Source organism: Salvelinus fontinalis, chromosome 23 (assembly GCF_029448725.1).
Source record: "Salvelinus fontinalis isolate EN_2023a chromosome 23, ASM2944872v1, whole genome shotgun sequence".
NCBI classification, from domain to species: domain Eukaryota; kingdom Metazoa; phylum Chordata; class Actinopteri; order Salmoniformes; family Salmonidae; genus Salvelinus; species Salvelinus fontinalis.
The window spans coordinates 34,475,190-34,495,978 of NC_074687.1; the positions used below are offsets into that span (position 1 = coordinate 34,475,190).

Here is a 20,789-nt window from a genome sequence, read left to right on the forward strand (position 1 = left end):
CTGCCGCCCCATCTTATGGCTTTGATAACTTCATCAACTATAAAATTTGGCCTAGGCTATGTGGGTTGTTCCACAAAATCAATGCCTTTTGAGTCCCCTAACATTTGAAGTAGAACATGTGCAACATAAATTTTGAATTTTAACAGCATTTTAAACAGTGTTTCCCCTATATGCATTTAGCAGCAGCGCACCGCTGCTTCTAAATCGGGTGCGCCACTGCAAAAAAACATAATTACAAAAAATTAAGAAAATAATTATAATAATGGAGACATTTTGGGGGGGGGGGGATAGTAAAACGTTTTCTGTTTAAACTTAAACACCTGAAACCAGATATGAAGCATGTAGAAAAAAGAGCAGTCTATTTTTAAAGAAGATAATCTTTGAGAATTAACAATCACCAAAATAAAAACTGTACAGTCAGTATAGTTAGAATCAAAAATTCTAAAAATTGAATGTTATTGGGCCCCCACTGATTTTGTTATAATATTTGAGTCACTCGGATAGCATTAGAACAAGGCATAACCCATGGTAAAATGTGTATAATTTCTTTAAATTAGCTTAAAAACAGCAAATTGTCTCTCAGCCCCATGGGAAAAAAGTGTAGAATTGCAAGACATTCGCTTTGAAGGTGCAATTATTTTCTCAGCGCCATGACAAAAGGTGTGGAATTGCAGGAAACTAGCTTTAAAAAGGTACATTATGCAGAAATTGCTCAGCCATTTCCTGGTTGTAAAAATTATAATAGTTTGTCTAATTTCAGTTTGTGACAAAACAAGGAGTCATTGTGTAGAGCAGGTATTCCCAAACTGGGGTAGGCGCAATTTTTTTCTCCTTCACATTTTCAAACAGTCCATTTATATTTTCCAATGGAGCTATACATTTGGGTGAGCTTTTTCTCTCGCCTGAGTAGCCTCATTTCAATGCCAAAAATAAAATTAAACCATCTAGTGTTCAGCTAAATAATAACAACAAAATGTCAAATACAGGTAGCCTAGTCAAATATTTAACATCCAATCACATTAACCATTACTCTCTCGTGGGAATTCCACTAACGGTAGCCAAGCATAGCTGCTCCTCATGTTGATATCTGTACTGATGGCGCAAAAGCCATGACAGGAGACATAGTGGAGTGGTAATGCGTGTGCAAGCAGTTGCTCCTAACGCCACTTGGGTACACTGCAGCATCCACCGAGAGGCTCTTGCTGCCAAGGGAATGCCTGACAGCTTGAAAGACATTTTGGACACTACAGTGAAAATGGTTAACTTTGTTAAGCAAGGCCCCTGAACTCTCGTGTATTTTCTGCACTATGCAAATGATACGGGCAGCGACCATGTAACGCTTTTAAAACATACAAAGTAAGTTCCTTATTTTCTGTATATCGTGTTGTCGTTGGCGCATAAAGTATGTATGTATGTATGTATGTATGTATGTATGTATGTATGGAGCACAATGCATTTACTGTTTTATTCAAATGTTTTCAAGTACTGATGTCAAATAATGCATTCTGATTGTTGCATTGATTGTAATGGACTCCTATGATGTGTGTAAAATACTTTTTTGAAGGTTGTACTGATTATAATGAGCTAATGCTAAGCTATTTGCCAGCTGTGTATGTGTGGTGCCATATTTGTTGACATTATACAATGCATTCTAGGTGTTCCGTAAACACCCATCAGACCAAAGATGATATAATGAGGTGAAGGAATGGTTCACTCATCTTTCGGGTAAACTTCCGGAAGTGAATGATTGTAGACGACACACCCCCTTCAACATGCATACCATAAACAGATAAAACTCATCTTGTCTCCTCTCATCTTTGGTTGATGCGAAAAAACAAACATGCACAAGCGCGCACAAACTACCCATCATCGGATTACTTTCGATTTCTAGAAAGTGTTTTACTGAATTAATTCAATCAATGGTGAGCTCACCCGTGATGTGATTAATTATAAATAGTAATTGCTATTCGCTAATTCATATTGTAGTTTCTGTCAGCCGAGAATAAAAATATGGCCACTTGTGTTACGTCAATCTTTCTTCAGTTAGCGTTAGGACAAATGTAGCCTACATTTTCTGGTTTGGATGATAGCTACTTCTCTGAACATTGTATCCAAAAATAAACTGGTCACATTCTGGACTGAACTATGTAAGGACTGTGTTTGTGCAAAATGTTTCTGTGAAAAAACAGTGTGGCCAGCTCAAATGCTGATTGTTGCGTCAATCGAAACTGGACGTTCTAAATAATCACACCGGTTTGAGCATATGCTGCAGGGACCACTGTAGAATGATCACACCTGTTTGTTGGGTGAAAAGGTTAATAGGCACTATTTATAGTATTTTTATTTTATTTAACTTCTTGAGATGGGAAAACTTTTTTTTTTAAATTAAGTTTAACGTGCTCTTTTACAGAATGTTAAAATTAGGTGAAAGATCTCAAAAGGGACCGAATTGGTGGAACTCCTTGGTAGAGTACTAACAGTTCAGAAACACAAACAAGTAGGCTACATGGAAGTCTGTGTAGTACTTGTGCATTCTTTCTTCACCCTAGTAAAGTTTCAATTAATATCATGGCATTTGCATGAAAAGCACTCACCTCATTTCTGAACATTTAGGCCTAATTGTTACTCCTGGGAACAAACAAGGGGCCAAATAGTTGTTCAAAGTAAACTGTAACAAAACAGGACTGTTTTCAGGTGAAAATTGGATTGTTCCCCCTGATCTCTTTTAGAGCCCACAACATCACATTTGTTTGCAGTTGGAGTGATAAGCAGCATACTGGTGCTGAGACCCATGAGGCTGCCGGAGCTGGACGGACATTCCAGCCAGGATTAAGGGATCTGACTTCATCACTGTGTTTAGCTGTTTTACAGTATGAATGAATGGGCCTGCAGTCTGCAGTCTTAGTGTCTGATGAACAACATTAGGACAACATGGGGTTTAGAACGGGCCATTTGTTTTCAGAGAGGGGGGATCTTTTCCGTCTATTCAAGTGCAACAATTTTTTTGTCTTTCTGTGTATATTCTGTGGCTCCGCATTTCCAGGATATGCAGTTGTGTGTGTGTGTTCAAGTGTGTGTCTCTTTGTCTCTGTGTGTGTATTATTGTGCTTGGTTTTGGAGGCCTTTCAAAATAGCACCCTGTTGTTATTAAAGGGGTCCCAGACTTCACACACACAGGGCGGGATGCCAAAGTCTGACAGCTGATTATGGGGGTTTGGGGTAAGTACCCCTTTGACACTTTCATACCTGTTGGTGGGCTAATTACTAGCATAACGATTGACTGTAATTGCTACTCCAGTGCAGTCCATAGAGTTAAGTGCCCTAAACAGTTTGGTGTCCTAAAGTTACGTTTGAGTCACATCAAACTCCCTCTTGTGAAATGAGCCTGGAATGCCAACCCATAAAGCACTTCTCCATAGAAAACTTTCTTGTGTATCTCCAACTGTTGTGTTACATTTGGTCCCAGTGTGTGCCATGGGTGGCTGCAGGTTGAGTCTGATGAGTGCTTTAAATTCCATGCTCCTTTGGGCCTTATTCTAAGTACAGATGAGAACAGAATGTTCTCTCTGACAGGAGGAACAACAGGAGCATGGAGGAACAAACCATGGGGAAACAAGGCATTTGTATGATTTCCAAATCATTTGCCCTTTTAAAGTGAACAATTTTGACTTCACAGTTACAACTGTTGAATGTAAATAATTCATACAAGCACAGTGCTATGGCCTGTAACACCATCTCGGTTTCTGTAATCCACCTCAGTGAGCACTGCAAGATAATAAAAGAAGTCAGATGATCCAATTTGAGGTCAAAGTATTTATCCGGTTATGGAACCTGTGTTAAAAGAAAGGTCAACAAACCAGTTGTAGATAAGTCAACCATGCACCTTTTTCATTTGTGAAAATGACAGCAGTGAGTGCTGTCCCACAGAGCACACTGTAAGAGTTCTGATAACGATCTGAAGAAACAACAAACAAACCGTCCCGTACCGCTGTCTGCTATTTGTTATGGCAACTCTTTAGCATGCTACGAGTGGGATGGTGGTTCGTTTTGTTGACTGAGAGGCCAGGTCTTTTGTCGGACAAGCATCCCTTTTGTAGATCACAACCTGATATACGGGGGTATTTTTTGAGTTTTAAAACTCTTGAGAAAAAGGAGAGAGCAGACAAACCCCAGGAAACGATCTAACCGCAAGACGGGGGCTCTATGGTGGTATATGTGATACGGCGGCAGACAAACTTCCATCAGAGAGCCATTAATGAATCATGTTGAGGCAGGTCACATAGAGAGATTATATTTGGATAGCGAGCACATGGGGGTGGAAAGACCTTTCTGTAATTATGGTGAGGTACAGTGCAGTACACAGAGTTACACCGGACAGTAAAGGGTAGAAAGATGAGGGAGATCAACCTAATATCACCCTACAGAGGGGGACACTAAGGGGAGACGGACAAACATGGTATGTGTAAGGTTGCAAAATTCCGGTAACTTTCCCAAATTTTTCAGAAATCCTGGTTGGAGAATTCCAGATTTCCTGTTTATTCCATCCCAATTCCGGGAATTATCCAGCCAGGATTTCTGTAAAACCTGGGAACTTGGGGAAAGTTACCATAATTTTTCAATCCTAGGTATGTGGCTGGTTTTATGCCCAGAATCTTTGTGAAGACCATTTTCTACTGTAGCTTAAGGAGGCCGTAGCTTGTTTCTACTGCAGCTAGTCTCTACAGTCGCTAGTCTCTAACGTAGCTCGTCTCTACTGTAGCTTGTTTCTGGCTGGTAAACTTTGTTTGATCATTTGCTTGGAGGCAACAATACATGGAATGGGGTGCTGCTCCAGTCCCCTGCTCAGGATGCAAGGTTAGGACGTCTTAATGAGGGGCGTTGTTGCCTAATGTGACCAGAGAACCTTTGGTAATGAGCAGTACACATTCTAACTGCGCTCTTTTGAGGGCCTCCTCTTGTAAGAGCCACTAAGGGTAGCCTAATGCGATAATTCTAGTCGAAGAGAGGAACTACTTAAAATTCAAGATAGAGGAGAGGGCGGGATTTTGGGGCTTTTGTTGTACAATACAGAATAGAATTTACATATGAAACAGTGGAGGCCTATGAGTGAAATGGGCCTTTTCTGCATAGAAAAACACGCCGGTCACAGCACTTCAGAATATAACAACCAGTTAAATGTCTATGCCCGCTGCTTGGTTGTTGGCCCAATGGTGCATAGAGTTTGTTTGGGTAAGCCTAAATATGTTGAAAAGTCTGCTAGGTCTAGGTCTACATCAGGAGAACAAAGGGGATAACAACTTATCTATGACAAAACATAGCCAACCCCTTAAATACCAATTGTGTTTTTACCAAATATTAACAACAACCTATTTGTTGTACAACTGACAGATAAGAACATATGTTGAGCCCCTTAGGGAAACAACACACCCTAATTGTCACGCCCTGGCCTTATTATTCTTTGTTTTCTTTATTATTTTTGTTAGGTCAGGGTGTGACATGGGGAATGTTGATGTTTTGTTGGTTTTGGGTGTTTATTTGGAAAAGGGGTTATGGGGTGAAGTATATGGTTTTGTGTTGAGTGTAGATGTCTAGCGTTGTCTATGTTGGTTAGTCATCTAGGAGAGTCTATGGTTACCTGAATGAGTTCCCAATTAGAGACAGCTGATTTCGGTTGTCTCTGATTGGGAGCCTTATTTAGGGTAGCCATAGGCTCTCATTGGTTGTGGGTAATTGTCTATTTAAGAACGTTAGTAGCCTGTATGTTTGTGCACAACGTTTGTAGCTTCACGGTCGTTTTGTTATTTTGTTGTTTTGTTAAAGTGTTTTTGTGTCGTGTTCATCTTCGTGTTAAAATAAAAGAAGATGGCATATTTTCCAACTGCTGCATTTTGGTCCGTTAATCCGCCACACGATCGTGACAGAATTACCCACCCTAGGACCAAGCGGCATGGAAGGCGGCAACAGGACCTACCACCAAAGGATTTCTGGAGTTGGGAGGAAATTCTAGACGGGAGAGGACCCTGGTCACAGCCAGGGGAATATCACTGCCCCAAGGCAGGGATAGAGGCAGCAAGGCGACACGGGAGGAAGCCCAAGAGACAGCACAAAATTTTTTTTGGAGGGGGGCACTTGGAGCAGTCGGCGAAGTTGAGGGGTGAGTCTGAGTGTGTCGAGGAATTATTGGACAGATTGGAGGAGAGTGAACGAAGGGGAGATTATGAGACATTCGAAGAGTTGTTGACGAAATTGGAGGAGAGTGAAGAGAGAGAGCTGTTGGTTTGGCAGAGTATGCAATGCATTCTTCCTGAGGAGCGTATTAGCTGTCCGATGCCACCTGTGTCAGTTCCTCGTACTCAGCCTGAAACTCGTGTTAAAGTTCCGGAAGATTTGATGCCGGCTATACACACCAGGTCTCCAGTACACCTTCACAACCCGGTGTGTCCTGTTTCTACTTTGTGCACTCATCCTGAGATGCATGTCCCCAGCCCTGTACCACTAGTTCCGGCACCAAGCACTAGGTCTAAGGTGCGTCCCCAGAGCCCTTTACGCACTGTTCCTGCTCCCCGTACTAGCTTTGAGGTGCGTGTTTCCAGCCCATTACCACCAGTGCCTACACCACGCATCAAGCTTCCTGGGTGTCTCCAGAGCCCTGTTGTTCCTCCACGTACTAGCCCTGTGGTGCGTGTCTCCAGCACATTACCACCAGTGCCTACACCACGCACCAAGCCCTCTGTGTGTTTCCAGAGTCCTGTACGCACTGTTCCTTCTCCCCGTACTCGCCCTGATGTGCGGGTCCTCAGCCCGGTACCACCAGTACCGGTACCACGCACAAGGCCTATAGTACGCCTTGAGAGTCCAGTGTGCCCTGTTGCTGCTCCCCGCATTAGCCCTGAGATGCGTGTCCCCAGTCCGGTACCACCAGTTCCGGCCCCACGCACTAGGCCTAATGTGCGTCCCCAGGGTCCAGTATGCCCTGTTCCTGCTCCCCGCACTAGCCCTGAGATGCGTGTCCCCAGCCCGGTACCACCAGTTCCGGCACCACGCACTAGGCCTAATGTGCGCTCCCAGGGTCCAGTATGCCCTGTTCCTGCTCCCCGCACTAGCCCTGAGATGCGTGTCCCCAGCCCGGTGCCACCAGTCCCGGCACCACGCACCAGGCCTACAGTACGCCTCAGCTGGCAGGAGTATGCCGTCTGCACAGCGATGACTGAACTGCCCGTCTGCCAAACGCCATCTGAGCCATCCGTCTCCCCAGCGCCATCTGAGCCATCCGTCTCCCCAGCGCCATCTGAGCCATCCGTCTGCAATGAGCCTGCAAAGCCGCCCGTCTGCCATGAGCCTGCAAAGCCGCCCGTCTGCCATGAGCCCACTGAGCCGTCCGCCAGACAGGAGCCGCTAGAGCCGCCAGCCAGACAGGAGCCGCTAGAGCCGTCCGTCAGACAGGATCTGCCAGAGCCGCCAACCAGACAGGATCTGCCAGAGCCGCCAACCAGACAGGATCTGCCAGAGCCGCCAACCAGATAGGAGCAGCCAGTTCAGTCAGCCAGACATGAGCAGCCAGATCCGTCAGCTAGCCATGAGCAGCCAGATCCGTCAGCTAGCCATGAGCAGCCAGATCCGTCAGCTAGCCATGAGCAGCCAGATCCGTCAGCTAGCCATGAGCAGCCAGATCCGTCAGCTAGCCATGAGCAGCCAGATCCGTCAGCTAGCCATGAGCAGCCAGATCCGTCAGCTAGCCATGAGCAGCCAGATCCGTCAGCTAGCCATGAGCAGCCAGATCCGTCAGCTAGCCATGAGCAGCCAGATCCGTCAGCCAGCCATGAGCAGCCAGATCCGTCAGCCAGCCATGAGCAGCCAGATCAGTTAGCCAGCCATGAGCAGCCAGATCTGTCAGCCAGCCATGGGCCGTCCCTCAGTCCGGAGCTGCAGTCCCTCAGTCCGGAGCTGCAGTCCCTCAGTCCGGAGCTGCCATTCTTCAGTCCGGAGCTGCCCCTTACCCTGGAGCTGCCCCTTACCCTGGTGCTGCCCCTTACCCTGGTGCTGCCCCTTACCCTGGTGCTGCCCCTTATCCTGGTACTGCCCCTGACCCTGGTACTGCCCCTTACCCTGGTACTGGTCCTTAGTCCGGAGCTGTCCCTTAGTCCGGAACTCCCCCTTAATGCAATGGGGTTAATGTGGAGGGGGGTCGTTTGGAGGAAGCCTAGGAGGTGGTTAGGTACTGTGGTGACGTGGGGACTACGACCAGAGCCGGAGCCGCCACCGTGGAGGGGAGCCCACCCAGACCCTCCCCTAGACTGTGTATGGTGCGCCCGGAGTTCGCGCCTCAAGGGGGGGGTTATGTCACGCCCTGGCCTTGTTATTCTTTGTTTTCTTTATTATTTTTGTTAGGTCAGGGTGTGACATGGGGAATGTTGATGTTTTGTTGGTTTTGGGTGTTTATTTGGAAAAGGGGTTATGGGGTGAAGTATATGGTTTTGTGTTGAGTGTAGATGTCTAGCGTTGTCTATGTTGGTTAGTCATCTAGGAGAGTCTATGGTTACCTGAATGAGTTCCCAATTAGAGACAGCTGATTTCGGTTGTCTCTGATTGGGAGCCTTATTTAGGGTAGCCATAGGCTCTCATTGGTTGTGGGTAATTGTCTATGTAAGAACGTTAGTAGCCTGTATGTTTGTGCACAACGTTTGTAGCTTCACGGTCGTTTTGTTATTTTGTTGTTTTGTTAAAGTGTTTTTGTGTCGTGTTCATCTTCGTGTTAAAATAAAAGAAGATGGCATATTTTCCAACTGCTGCATTTTGGTCCGTTAATCCGCCACACGATCGTGACACTAATCCCCTATAGACTACAATGTACATATCACCCTAATCGATATATAGTGCACTACTTTGACCTAGTGCACCACATTCGGAATAGGGATATGGTTCCATATGGGACGTAGACTGGCTCCCCATCCAGAGCCAGCTGTGTGTGACAGGGCCCCGTTGGCCTTAGTCTGACACGCCTATGGGCAAAGCATGTAATGCCCATAAACATGGCCCTACTGACAATCCTTTGAACACGCATTATGACTTAACACACCATAGTTTAGTTGGTGTATTTCATGATGTGTGTGTGAGTGTGTGAGAGAGACGTAGGCCTATAGATGTAAGCCTATATAAAGAGAGAGAGCAAGAGAAAGTGAGATAAAGAAAGAGAAAGCATGTGTGCACTCCTTTACTACTTTTAAACAAAACAATTAATTCTGGACTTAATTCTGAGAAACTGGCAAATTAAGATATAATTCAACAGACAAGAGAGTTTCTTTGAAAGTGTGACAACAACCCAGCAGACTTTCTTTTCCTTCCCTCCAATCAAATGTACAACTAGTTTAAAAGATACAGGGGTAGTGTAATTAACCGTTCTCCAGGCACCCATCCAGCTATGGTATCCTTAGCACAAGCAATCTGCCCATGCCACAACCTTTGCATTGGGCCTTTCCTATCAACAGGCCACCAAAATTCTAAACCGCTAGCATTATACTGTAGGGATGTGATCAGTAGGACACAGTCTTGTGAAGTGTTCAGACAGGAATAGGCCTAGATTATGTAGAACAGATGTCAGCTGCTCTATTCGTGATATTTCTATCTGCAACCTGCAGAAAATTATGACCCAGGCAATCGAGCAATGAAACTTGCCACGTCCTCAAAATAACATCAACATAGCTCCGCCACGACGGTGTGCCAGGTGCAGATCAAGTAGCATTGAGGTGAGGTGTTTGTGTAACTGACATTTACCCTCTGTTGAGGTCAAAGTCCTGATTGGGGGAAACCCATTCAGGTAAAGCGAGTAGATTGCTTTAGTTCAATCTCATCTGTTATGTGGCCTAGCTAGGCCCTGTTTACTATGCACTGACTGCACTCTGCCTAATGCTAAGGAAATTAAGCTTTGACTCAGGAGATGACTTGAGTCTTTGCCCCCCACCTCTCCCTGCTCTGTGCAAAGGGGCTTTTGTGGAGTGCAGAGTGATAAGCACATATGTCTCTCAGGGCAGATGCCAGCAGCATGTGCCTTGTTTCAAACAAAACCGCCACACACACACACACAAACGGAATCCTTGAGTGCCAACAAGCAATATCTAAAAACGTCTTTTTTGTCAAACTAACTGCTTTCTTTGGGATGTCCCGAAAATAAACAAGTATCTGTGTTGTTGTTCAGTTAAAGAAAACAAAAGTGAAATCTACTGTACAACAGATCATTATATATGCCTTTGCATAATGATAGGCAAATAACATGCCATACAGGTGCTATGCATGAATGTATCAGAATGTATAGGTAACTGCCAAAATAAAATAAATGAAACACCAACAGAAAGTGTCTTAATAGGGCAATCGGCCACCACGAGCCACCAGAATAACTTCAATGCGCCTTGGCATAAATTCTACAAGTGTCTGGAACTCTATTGGAGGGATGCGACACCTTTCTTTCATGAGTAATTCAATCATTTGGTGTTTTGTTGATGGTGGTGGAAAACGCTGTTTCAGGTGCCGCTCCAGAATCTCCCATAACTGTTCAATTGGGTTGAGATCTGGTGACTGAAACACACCCTTTAAACCCCCCTATGCTCCTTTGAGACCCCTCTTTCAAAGTCACTGAGATCTCTTCTAGCCATGGTTGACAAAATAATGGGCAACCGGGCACATTTTTATACATGAACCTAAGCATGATGGGGTGTTAATTGCTTAATATACTCAGCAACCACACCTGTGTGGAAGCAGCTGCTCTCAATATACTTTCTATCCCCCATTTACTCAAGCGTTTCCTTTATTTTACCTGTGACCATCTACATAATAAAATATCCAGGCAATACAACTGTGATTTCAGAGCCCAGGTCAGAATCACTTCATAAGCAAACCTATACTGAAACATAAACAACCAAAATAGGGTAAAATATAGCCTCATCAGATGTTCTGTTCTTACATCACAGAAATACTCAAATAATCTAGTGGAGGGGATTCTCACATTAACAATCTTCCTGCATAAAAAGACTAGTCTCATAGACTAGACGTAACATAGTAAATGTAAATCCGGGACACTCAAATTAGTATGATATGTTACGTTTGGTATGGTTATACGAGACCGGTTACTTAACCCTTTGACACGTACGAACACACGGGTGTGATCATTCTACAGTGGTCCCTGCAGCGTGTGCTCAAAGTGATGTGATTAGAACACTTTTTAAAAAGTCCAGTTACGATTGATGCAACAGTCAGCGTTTGAGCAGGACACTGTTTTTTCACAGATTTTTTTTGCACAAACAGTATTTACAACGTTATGTCCTCAATGTGAGCAGTTTATTTTTGGATGCAATGGTCAGACATTCACAGAAGAAGCAACAGCATAACACAATTCTCATCCAAACCCAGAAAATGTAGGCTACATTAGTCATAGCGCCAACTGAAGAAAGAATGACCTAACACAAGCGGTCATATTTAGCCAACTCTCGGCTGACAGAAACCATAATATGAGTTAGCTAATAGCAATTACTATTTACAATTCATCACATCACAGGTCACTTCACCAGTGACCTAAATCATTTAGTAAAACCCTTTCTAAAAATCGATGGATAGTTTGTGCGCCCCGCCATGTTTGTTTTTTCACGTCAACCAATGACATGAGGTTACAAGATGAGTTGGGTCTGTTTACAGTATGCATGTTGAAGGGGGGAGTGTCATCTACCATCATTCACTTCCACCATTCACTTCCGGATGTTTACTCGAAAGAGAAGCGAACCATCACTTCACCTCATTTTGTTATAACATCTTTGGTTGGAAAGATGTTTACGTGACAACCAGAATGAATTGTATGATGTCAACAAAAATGGTGCCAAACATAGATTAGCATTAGCTCATCATAATCAGTGCACACATCATATGTGTCCATTAAAATCTATGCAAGAATCGGAATGCATGATTTGTCACCAGGACTTGAAAACGTGAATAAAACAGTAAATACATTATGCTCCATAGAGTTGAAGTCGGAAGTTCACATACACCTTAGCCAAATACATTTAATCTCAGATTTTCACAATTCCTGACATTTAATCCTAGTAGAAATTCTCTGTCTTAGGTCAGTTAGGATCACCACTTAATTTTAAGAATGTGAAATGTCAAAATAATAGTAGAGAGAATTATTTATTTCAGCTTTTATTTCTTTCATCACATTCCCAGTGGGTCAGAAGTTTACATACACTCAATTAGTATTTGGTAGCATTGCCTTTAAATTGTTTAACTTGGGTCAAATATTTCGGGTAGCCTTCCACAAGCTTCCCAAAATAAGTTGGGTGAATTTTGGCCCATTCCTCCTGACAGAGCTGGTGTAAATGAGTCAGGTTTGTAGGCCTCCTTGCTCACACACGCTTTTTCAGTTCTGCCCACAAATTTTCCATAGGATTGAGGTCAGGGCTTTGTGATGGCCACTCCAATACCTTGACTTTGTTGTCCTTAAGCCATTTTGCCACAACTTTGGAAGTATGCTTGGGGTTATTGTCCATTTGGAAGACCCATTTATACTTGCGCACTATTGTTTGTACAAATGAACGTGGTACCTTCAGGCATTTGGAAATTGCTCCAAAGGATGAACCAGACTTGTGGAGGTCTACAATTGTTGGAGGTCTTGGCTGATTTCTTTTGATTTTCCCATGATGTCAAGCAAAGAGGCACTGAGTTTGAAGATAGGCCTTGAAATACATCCACAGGTCCAATTGACTCAAATAATGTCAATTAGCCATGACATCATTTCCTGGAATTTTACAAGCTGTTTAAAGGCACAGTCAACTTAGTGTATGTAAACTTCAGACCCACAGGAATTGTGATACAGTGAATCATAAGTGAAATAATCTGTCTGTAAAAAATGACTTGTGTTATGCACAAAGTAGATGTCCTAACTGACTTGCCAAAACTATAGTTTAACAAGAAATTTGCGGAGTGGTTGAAAAACTTGTTTTAATGACTCCAACCTAAGTGTATGTAAACTTCCGACTTCAACAGTACATACGGTATGCTACAGTAAAAATGACAACACGATATACAGAAACTAAAATTATAACGTAATAAGGCACTTACTTTAATAGGAACGCACAGATGTCCGAAGTTGTTTTTACCAGGGAGGAAAAAGTTTGTCCAACTCAGTAAGCATCAAATGTAAATTGTCCGCAACAGTGAAATGGTCTACTTCTATATTAATTAAAGAGGAGACAGAACACACCTAAATTCAAACTGTTGTTAGAAAATAAAACTTGTTAGAAAATCATTTGAAATTAAAAGTTGAAACATAGCCTATAATTAGCAGGCAGTGTGCCTTGGTTTGAGGGCAGTTTGGGTTAACTGTCCTGTAGCGTAACAATCATATTTTGGAACTGAGTGCATTCTGACATTACGCTCAATAAAAAAACTCCCACTGGGGCGACCGTTAGAGATATTTGGAACTTTAGCATGAAAAGTTAATGCAAAAACTAAAGTAGGCTGTTTGGTCGGGGTGGATGGGTGGGCCTATAATGCGAACTTATAGCAACCCAAAGGTTGCATGTTCGAATCTCATCACAGGCAACTTTAGCATTTTAGCAACTACTTACTACTTTGCAAATACTTAACATGATAGCTAACCCAAACCCATTAACCTAACTCCTAGCCTAGCTAACGTTAGCCACCCAGCTAATGTTAGCATTAGCCACCTAGCTAACGTTAGCCACAACAAATTGGAATGTCATACGCCATATTTGTAACATATGTTTTACAAATTGCAATTCGTAACATATTGTATGAATTCCAATTTGTAACAATCATATCAATTGTAATTCGTAACATATCATATGAAATGGATGATGGACATCCCCAAATCAATACATATCATAAGAAATGTAACATATCATACTAATTGTTGAGTCCCAGATTTACCTTTAATATGTTACGTCTACCCCCGAGTCCAGGTTGTCATAAAATATGTAGCAATTTTGACATAGCATGCAAAGCACACATTGCATTAATCATTGCACCATATGCATTATATATACAGCTAGCTGCTCACAATCTGATGCAAACGTTGCCTCCTTCCTCCACATAACCTCCCTTTCTATTTTATCTCACTATAGTGGCTAGAAATGGCTATGGTTGTATAGAAGATTAACAAAGGCCTAAAAATAATCTAATAGTGGACATTGTGTACAGTCAGTTCCATTCAAAAAGCTGTCCTGTTTCAAGAGCTATATTGTACATTCGATCGCGTTCCCGCGTCATATGACCCGCAGCACTGAGAACACAAAACAGGGACAGTAGCCTAGGCTCTGTCATGCACGAAGTAGGATAAACTATAACATTATCATAGACCTACAATGTGATATCGATGCGTGTGAAGATATGCTGATTGCATGCCTGAAAACGTAATCAAGTGTCGATATTTTAAAACAGTTTCCTATCTAATACCCACCTGAGGAAAATGAGATGAGAAAGACTCCGAATGCCAGTTTCGTTGCTGCTCCCATTTTCAAATCAAATGTCAAATCCTTTATTTCGATTAAATCCCGGTGTCACAAATCCTAGGGATTAGCGTCCAACCTATCAGAGTACCTTTTTACAGCAAATGCATCGGATGATTGACTGATTGAAAGAGCTGCAATGCCAGCAACGTGGAGTAGGGTCACAGAAACGTTTGCATTAAAATATCCACATCAGAGTCCTTGGTGTTTATTGTATTCATGTGGGATGTGACATGGCTTGCATCATACGGAGAAGAAAAAAAAGAACTTGTCTTGAATGGATCTAATTACAGCAGAAAGTGCAAAAAAAAAAAAGAAGAAGAAAGTACTGCAAAAAAATACAAAATTACACCGACGAATAGCTTGTCTGGCTACTGGTTAGTGCACTTGCTGCATGGTGTATCCATTCCGCACACAATAATGCAACATTTTCGCATTTTAGAACCAATGTATCGCCTAGAGTAGCTCCTAGCAAAAATAATCACAAACTGTTACTTTGTTGCAACTGTCCGACTAGATAGCTAACTAGAGATAACCTTTCAGGAGGACTGCTATGGTTTGCATAAGTTTTTGATTGCCAAAATTGCTTACTGGTTACCTCACTAGTTATAGCTCCAATGCAATGAGTAGAGTTTGTGTAATTACACCTTAATGACCAAGATACATGCTTGTAAAATTGTTCCAGGTAGCGTGCTCCATGCTAACAACATTCCTCTTTTCCCAAATCACGTGCGATCAATCCAAAGGAAAGTTAACGCAGGAGAAAACATTAGCCAGAGATTCTACTGAAGGCTGTGTGGATTCCAAACGTTCTGTTTGTCCACAACATGAAAATAACGCAATAAGGCGTGTGGCATTCACGAAAAGGCGAACAAACTAAATAATCTAAAGAAATCCGTTAGAAGTAGCTAGTCTCTTTCGTCGAGTTTTCTTGGTTTAATGTTGAGGTTTTCCTTGACTGAATCCAGTCGATATAATTATCATTCCTTCTTCCAGAGCGGACTGTACTCAAGATGGCTGCTTGCACCGATTGTTTTTGTTTTTTTCTATACTCATCTGTCACTAAGCGGCTAAAAGCCTTGACTGACATCCATAATGGCCAATAGGGAGCGAAAAAATATCACTATGCGCCACAGCTTTACAGCTCTACCAATCCTAGGCATTCTCTTTCTGTGAATGACAGACAATAAACACGCCCAGTGTACCGCGAGTAGAGGTATCGATGATGGGATGGCTGAAGATACCCTGATCAATACAATGACTATATTTCTGTGACAAGGCCGTAGGAATTATAGTTTTGGTAATTGTTTCCCACAAGAACTCCACCCCTTTTGATTACGAATAATGTGACGGGGCGCGTGTGTTTTTGTCGTGCGGTTTCGTAGCTATCCTAGTCTTTACATTTCAAATATGGATGTCAGGTTTTGGTCAGCAAAAAGTGTTGTCCTATTAATGAGACCACTTATGTGCACTTTAATTATTATGAAGATAATCACATCTGGACAAAATTAACAAGCAAAGACAAAGGTAAGTTAGGCCTATTGTTTACACCTCCTACAAGTGATCTTTTATGTAATTCCCTAAACAATTACCACAATATAGTATATTTACTCATTCCCCTTTATAAATGATAGGCCAAATTTAGTTCATGTGGTATTCCGTCTTCCATTTTGGAGGCCTAGGCCATTTCAGAACTATATTTTTTGCAAACAATGAGTAAGTAATGTAATTATTATTACAGAATCTACTTATCACATTAGGATTTTTTTATTTCATAAGATCTAGATGATATAGTTGAAGTTGAGATTTAAAAAAATTATCTTACGGATGGTAATGTTATGCAATGGCGCCGGAGAGAATGGCTGCTGTTTTACAGTCTCCTAACCAATTGTGCTATTGTGTGTGTTTTTTCACATTATTTGTAACTTATTTTGTAAATAATGTTTCTGCCACTGTCTCTTATGACGGAAGAGAGCTTCTAGAAATCAGGACAGCGATTGCTCACCTCGTATTGAAAGATTACTTTTTCTTTAACGAGTTTGACCAGATGGATCTACTCCAGACACCCAACAAGGCCCTCATCCCCGTCATTCGCAGGAGAAAGAGACGGAGATATCAAGGACGAAGATCGGGGTGCCTTGTGAGGATCCGGCGGTGAGTGGGTAATTCACCTTTACCAGTCCTATTAGCCAACGTAAAATCATTGGATAATAAAATAGACAAACTACAAGCACGTATATCCAACCAACGGGACATTAAAAACTGTAATATCTTATGTTTCACCGAATAACATACAGCTGGTGGGTTATACATTGTGTCAGCCAGATAGAACAGTAGTCTCTGGTAAGACAAGGGGTGACGGTCTATGTATATTTGTAAACAACAGCTTGTGCTCGATATCTAAGGAAGTCTCGAGGTTTTGCTCGCCTGAGTTAGAGTATCTCATGATAAGCTGTTGACCACACTATTTATCAAGAGAGTTTTCATCAATATTCTTCGTAGCTGTCTATTTACCACCACAAACCGATGCTGGCACTAAGACCGCACTCAATGAACTGTATACGGCCATGAGCAAACAGGAAAACGCTCATCCAGAGGCGGCGCTCCTAGTGGCCGGGTACTTTAATGCAGGGAAACTCAAATCCTTTTCACCTAATTTCTACCAGCATGTTAAATGTGCAACCAGAGGGAAAACAACTCTACACCACCTTTACTCCACACACAGAGACGCGTACAAAGCTCTCCCTCGCCCTCCATTTGTCAAATCTGACCCTAATTCTATAATTCTATCCTGATTCCTGCTTACAAGCAAAAATTTAAGCAGGAAGCACCAGTGAAAAAAAGTGGTCAGATGAAGCAGATGCTAAACTACAGGACTGTTTTGATATCACAGACTGGAATATGATCCGGGATTCTTCCGATGGCATTGAGGAGTACACCATATCAATCCCTGGTTTCATAAGTGCATCGATGATGTCGTCCCCACAGTGACTGTGCGTACATACCCCAACCAGAAGCCATGGATTACATGCAACATTTGAACTCAGCTAAAGGGTAGAGCTGCCGCTTTCAAGGAGCGGGACTCTAACCCGGAAGCTTCTAAGAAATCCCGCTATGCCCTCTGACAAACCATCAAAAAGGCAAAGCGTCAATACAGGACTAAGATCGAATCGTACTACACTAGCTCCGACGCTCGTCGGATGTGGCAGGGCTTGCAAACTATTACAGACTACAAAGGAAAGCACAGCTGCGACCTGCCCAGTGCAACAAGCTACCAGACGAGCTAAATTACTTATATGCTCGCTTCGAGGCAAGTAACACTGAAACATGCATGAGAGCATCAGCTGTTCCTGACGACTGTGTGATCACGCTCTCCGCAGCCGATGTGAGTAAGACCTTTAAACAGGTCAACATTCACAAGGCCGCAGGGCCAGACGGGCTACCAGGACGTGTACTCCGAGCATGCGATGACCAACTGGCAAGTGTCTTCACTGACATTTCCAACCTCTCCCTGTCTGAGTCTGTAATACCAACATGTTTCAAGCAGACCACCATAATCGCTGTACCCAGGAACACTAAGGTAACCTGCCTAAATAACTACTGACCCATAGCACTCACGTCTGTAGCCATGAAGTGCTTTGAATGGCTTGTCATGTCCCACATCAACACCATTATCCCAGAAACCCTAGACCCACTCCAATTTGCATACTGCCCCAACAGATCCACAGATGATGAAATCTCTATTGCACTCCACACTGCCCTTTCCCACCTGGACAAAAGGAACACCTATGTGAGAATGCTATTCATTGACTACAGCGCAGAGTTCAACACCATACTGCCCTCAAAGCTCATCGCTAAGCTAAGGGCCCTGGGACTAAACACCTCCCTCTGCAACTGGATCCTGGAGTTCCTGACGGGCCTCCCCCAGGTGGTAAGGGTAGGTAACAACACATCCGCCACGCTGATCTTCAACACGGGGGCCCCTCAGGGGTGCGTGCTCAGTCCCCTCCTGTACTCGCTGTTCACTCATGAATGCATGGCCAGGTACGACTCCAACACCATCATTAGGTTTGCTGATGACACAACCTATAAGGAGGAGGTCAGAGACCTGGCCGTGTGGTGCCAGGACAACAACCTCTCCCTAAACGTGATCAAGACAAAGGAGATGATTGTGGACTACAGGAAAAGGAGGACCTAGCATGCCCCCATTCTCAATGAGGGGGGTGTAGTGGAGCAGGTTGAGAGCTTCAAGCTACTTGGTGTCCACATCACCAACAAAGTATCATGGTCCAAGCACACCAAGACAGTCGTGAAGAGGGCACAATAAAAACTATTCCCCCTCAGGAGACTGCAAAGATTTGGCATGGGTCCTCAGAGCCTCAAAAAGTCATACAGCTGCACCATCGAGAGTATCCTGACTGGTTGCATCCCTGCCTGGTATGGCAACTGCTCGGCCTCCGACCGCAAGGCACTACCGAGGGTAGTGTGTACGGCCCAGTACATCACTGAGGCTAAGCTTTCTGTCATCCAGGACCTCTATACCAGGTGATGTCAGAAGAAGGCCCTAAAAATTGTCAAAGACTCCAGCCACCCTAGTCATAGACTGTTCTGTCTGCTACCACACAGCAAGCGGTACCAGAGTGCCAAGTCTAGGTCCAAAAGGCTTCTCAACAGCTTCTATCCCCAAGCCATAAGACTCATGAACAGCAAATCAAATGACTACCCAGACTTTTTGGTTTGCACCCCCCCCCCATCTATGCATAGTCACTTTAACTCTACCTACATGTACATAATACCTCAATTACCTCGACTAACCGGTGCCACCGCACATTGACTCTGTACCAGTACCCCCTGTATATAGCCTCCCTATTGTTATTTACTGCTGCTCTTTAATTATTTGTTACTTTTATTTCTTATTTATCTATTTTTTACTTAACATGTATTTTTCTTATCTACTGCATTGTTGGCTAAGGGCTTGTAAGTAAGCATTTCCCTGTATTCGGCGCATGTGACAAATTTTATTTGATTTATTATAGCCTATTCATTCGGACAACCAGCCCAATTTGAGCACATGGATGTAACATGTGAGCTAATTAATGCATTATGAAACCAAGATACTGTAGCCAATAACCTGTACTACTGAGGTGCTTTGGAATTCCCATGGAATAAAAGTATGCGGTTGTTCCAAATTTACATTTGAAGTGTGAAATTGAAAGTCCAACCTCAGGAAAGGATTTCAACAAGATTAGTTTCTATGTTATATTGAATTATGTAAAACAGGTTCATGAATGCGTTATGATGATGAATAACATTTGGATGTCAGTTAACAATTTGAGAAGTGTATAATTGTCCTTCCTCCCTGACCTGACCCTGAACTGTTCACCAGATGTGCTACCTTGTCTTGCTGCTGCTCTAGTTTCAATTGTTCTGCCTGTGGCGATGGAACCCTGACCTGTTCACCGGACTTGCTACCTTGTCCTGGACCTGCTGCTCTCTCTCTCTTTCTCTCTCAACCTTTCTCTCTCTCTCTCGATCTCTCTCTCGACCTCTCTCTCGACCTCTGAATGGTTGGCCATGCTTCTACATCTGCATTGCTTGCTGTTTGGGGTTTTATGCTGGGTTTCTGTATAAGCACTTTTGTATTTGTATTTATTAAGGATCCCCATTAGCTGTTGCTGCTATTGTTCCTGGGGTCCAGCAACCTTAAGGCAGTTATATACAGTTGAAAATAGTACATTACATTATATTTCATAATACTTTTCACAACATATTAATAAGGGGCACACACGTACACATGGATTTTGTATTGTAGATACAGTACCAGTCAAAAGTTTGGACACACCTACTCATTCAAGGGTTTTTCTTTATTTTTTACTCTTTTCTACATTGTAGAATAATAGTGAAGACATCAAAAAACTATGAAATAACACATATGGAATCATGTAGTACCCAAAAAAGTGTTAAACAAATCAAAATATATTTTATATTTAAGATTCTTCAAAGTAGCCACCCTTTGCCTTGATGACAGCTTTGCACACTCTTGGCATTCTCTCAACCAGCTTCATGAGGAATGCTTTTACAACAGTCTTGAAGGAGTTCCCACATATGCTGAGCACTTGTTGGCTGCTTTTCCTTCACTCTGCGGTCCAACTCATCCCAAACCATCTCATTTGGGTTGAGAAGCAACCCAATCTTCACTATTATTATACAATGTAGAAAAGAGTAAAAATGAAGAAAAATGGCTAGGTGTGTTGTCACTTTTGACTGGTACTGTATCTACAA

The 20,789-nt window shown here is 42.9% G+C and overlaps 2 protein-coding genes across 4 annotated transcripts in view; one reads left to right on the forward strand and one right to left on the reverse strand.

Moving 5' to 3' along the window:
* LOC129821189 (activin receptor type-2A-like) overlaps positions 1-15,545 on the reverse strand; it is a 44,517-nt gene extending 28,972 nt beyond the window's left edge. The window contains exon 1 of one of the 2 annotated variants that reach the window (XM_055878552.1): positions 14,459-15,545. In XM_055878552.1, coding sequence (XP_055734527.1) covers positions 14,459-14,513 — 55 coding nt within the window. In that variant the 5' untranslated portion in view covers positions 14,514-15,545. The remainder of the gene's footprint in view (positions 1-14,458) is intronic. The other variant, XM_055878553.1, reaches the window with a different exon arrangement.
* Positions 15,546-15,707: 162 nt separating this feature from the next.
* LOC129821190 (uncharacterized) overlaps positions 15,708-20,789 on the forward strand; it is a 43,638-nt gene continuing 38,556 nt past the window's right edge. Inside the window, exons 1-2 of one of the 2 annotated variants that reach the window (XM_055878555.1) lie at positions 15,708-16,034; positions 16,479-16,661. The gene's annotated coding sequence lies outside the window, so the exon portion shown is untranslated. The remainder of the gene's footprint in view (positions 16,035-16,478; positions 16,662-20,789) is intronic. The other variant, XM_055878554.1, reaches the window with a different exon arrangement.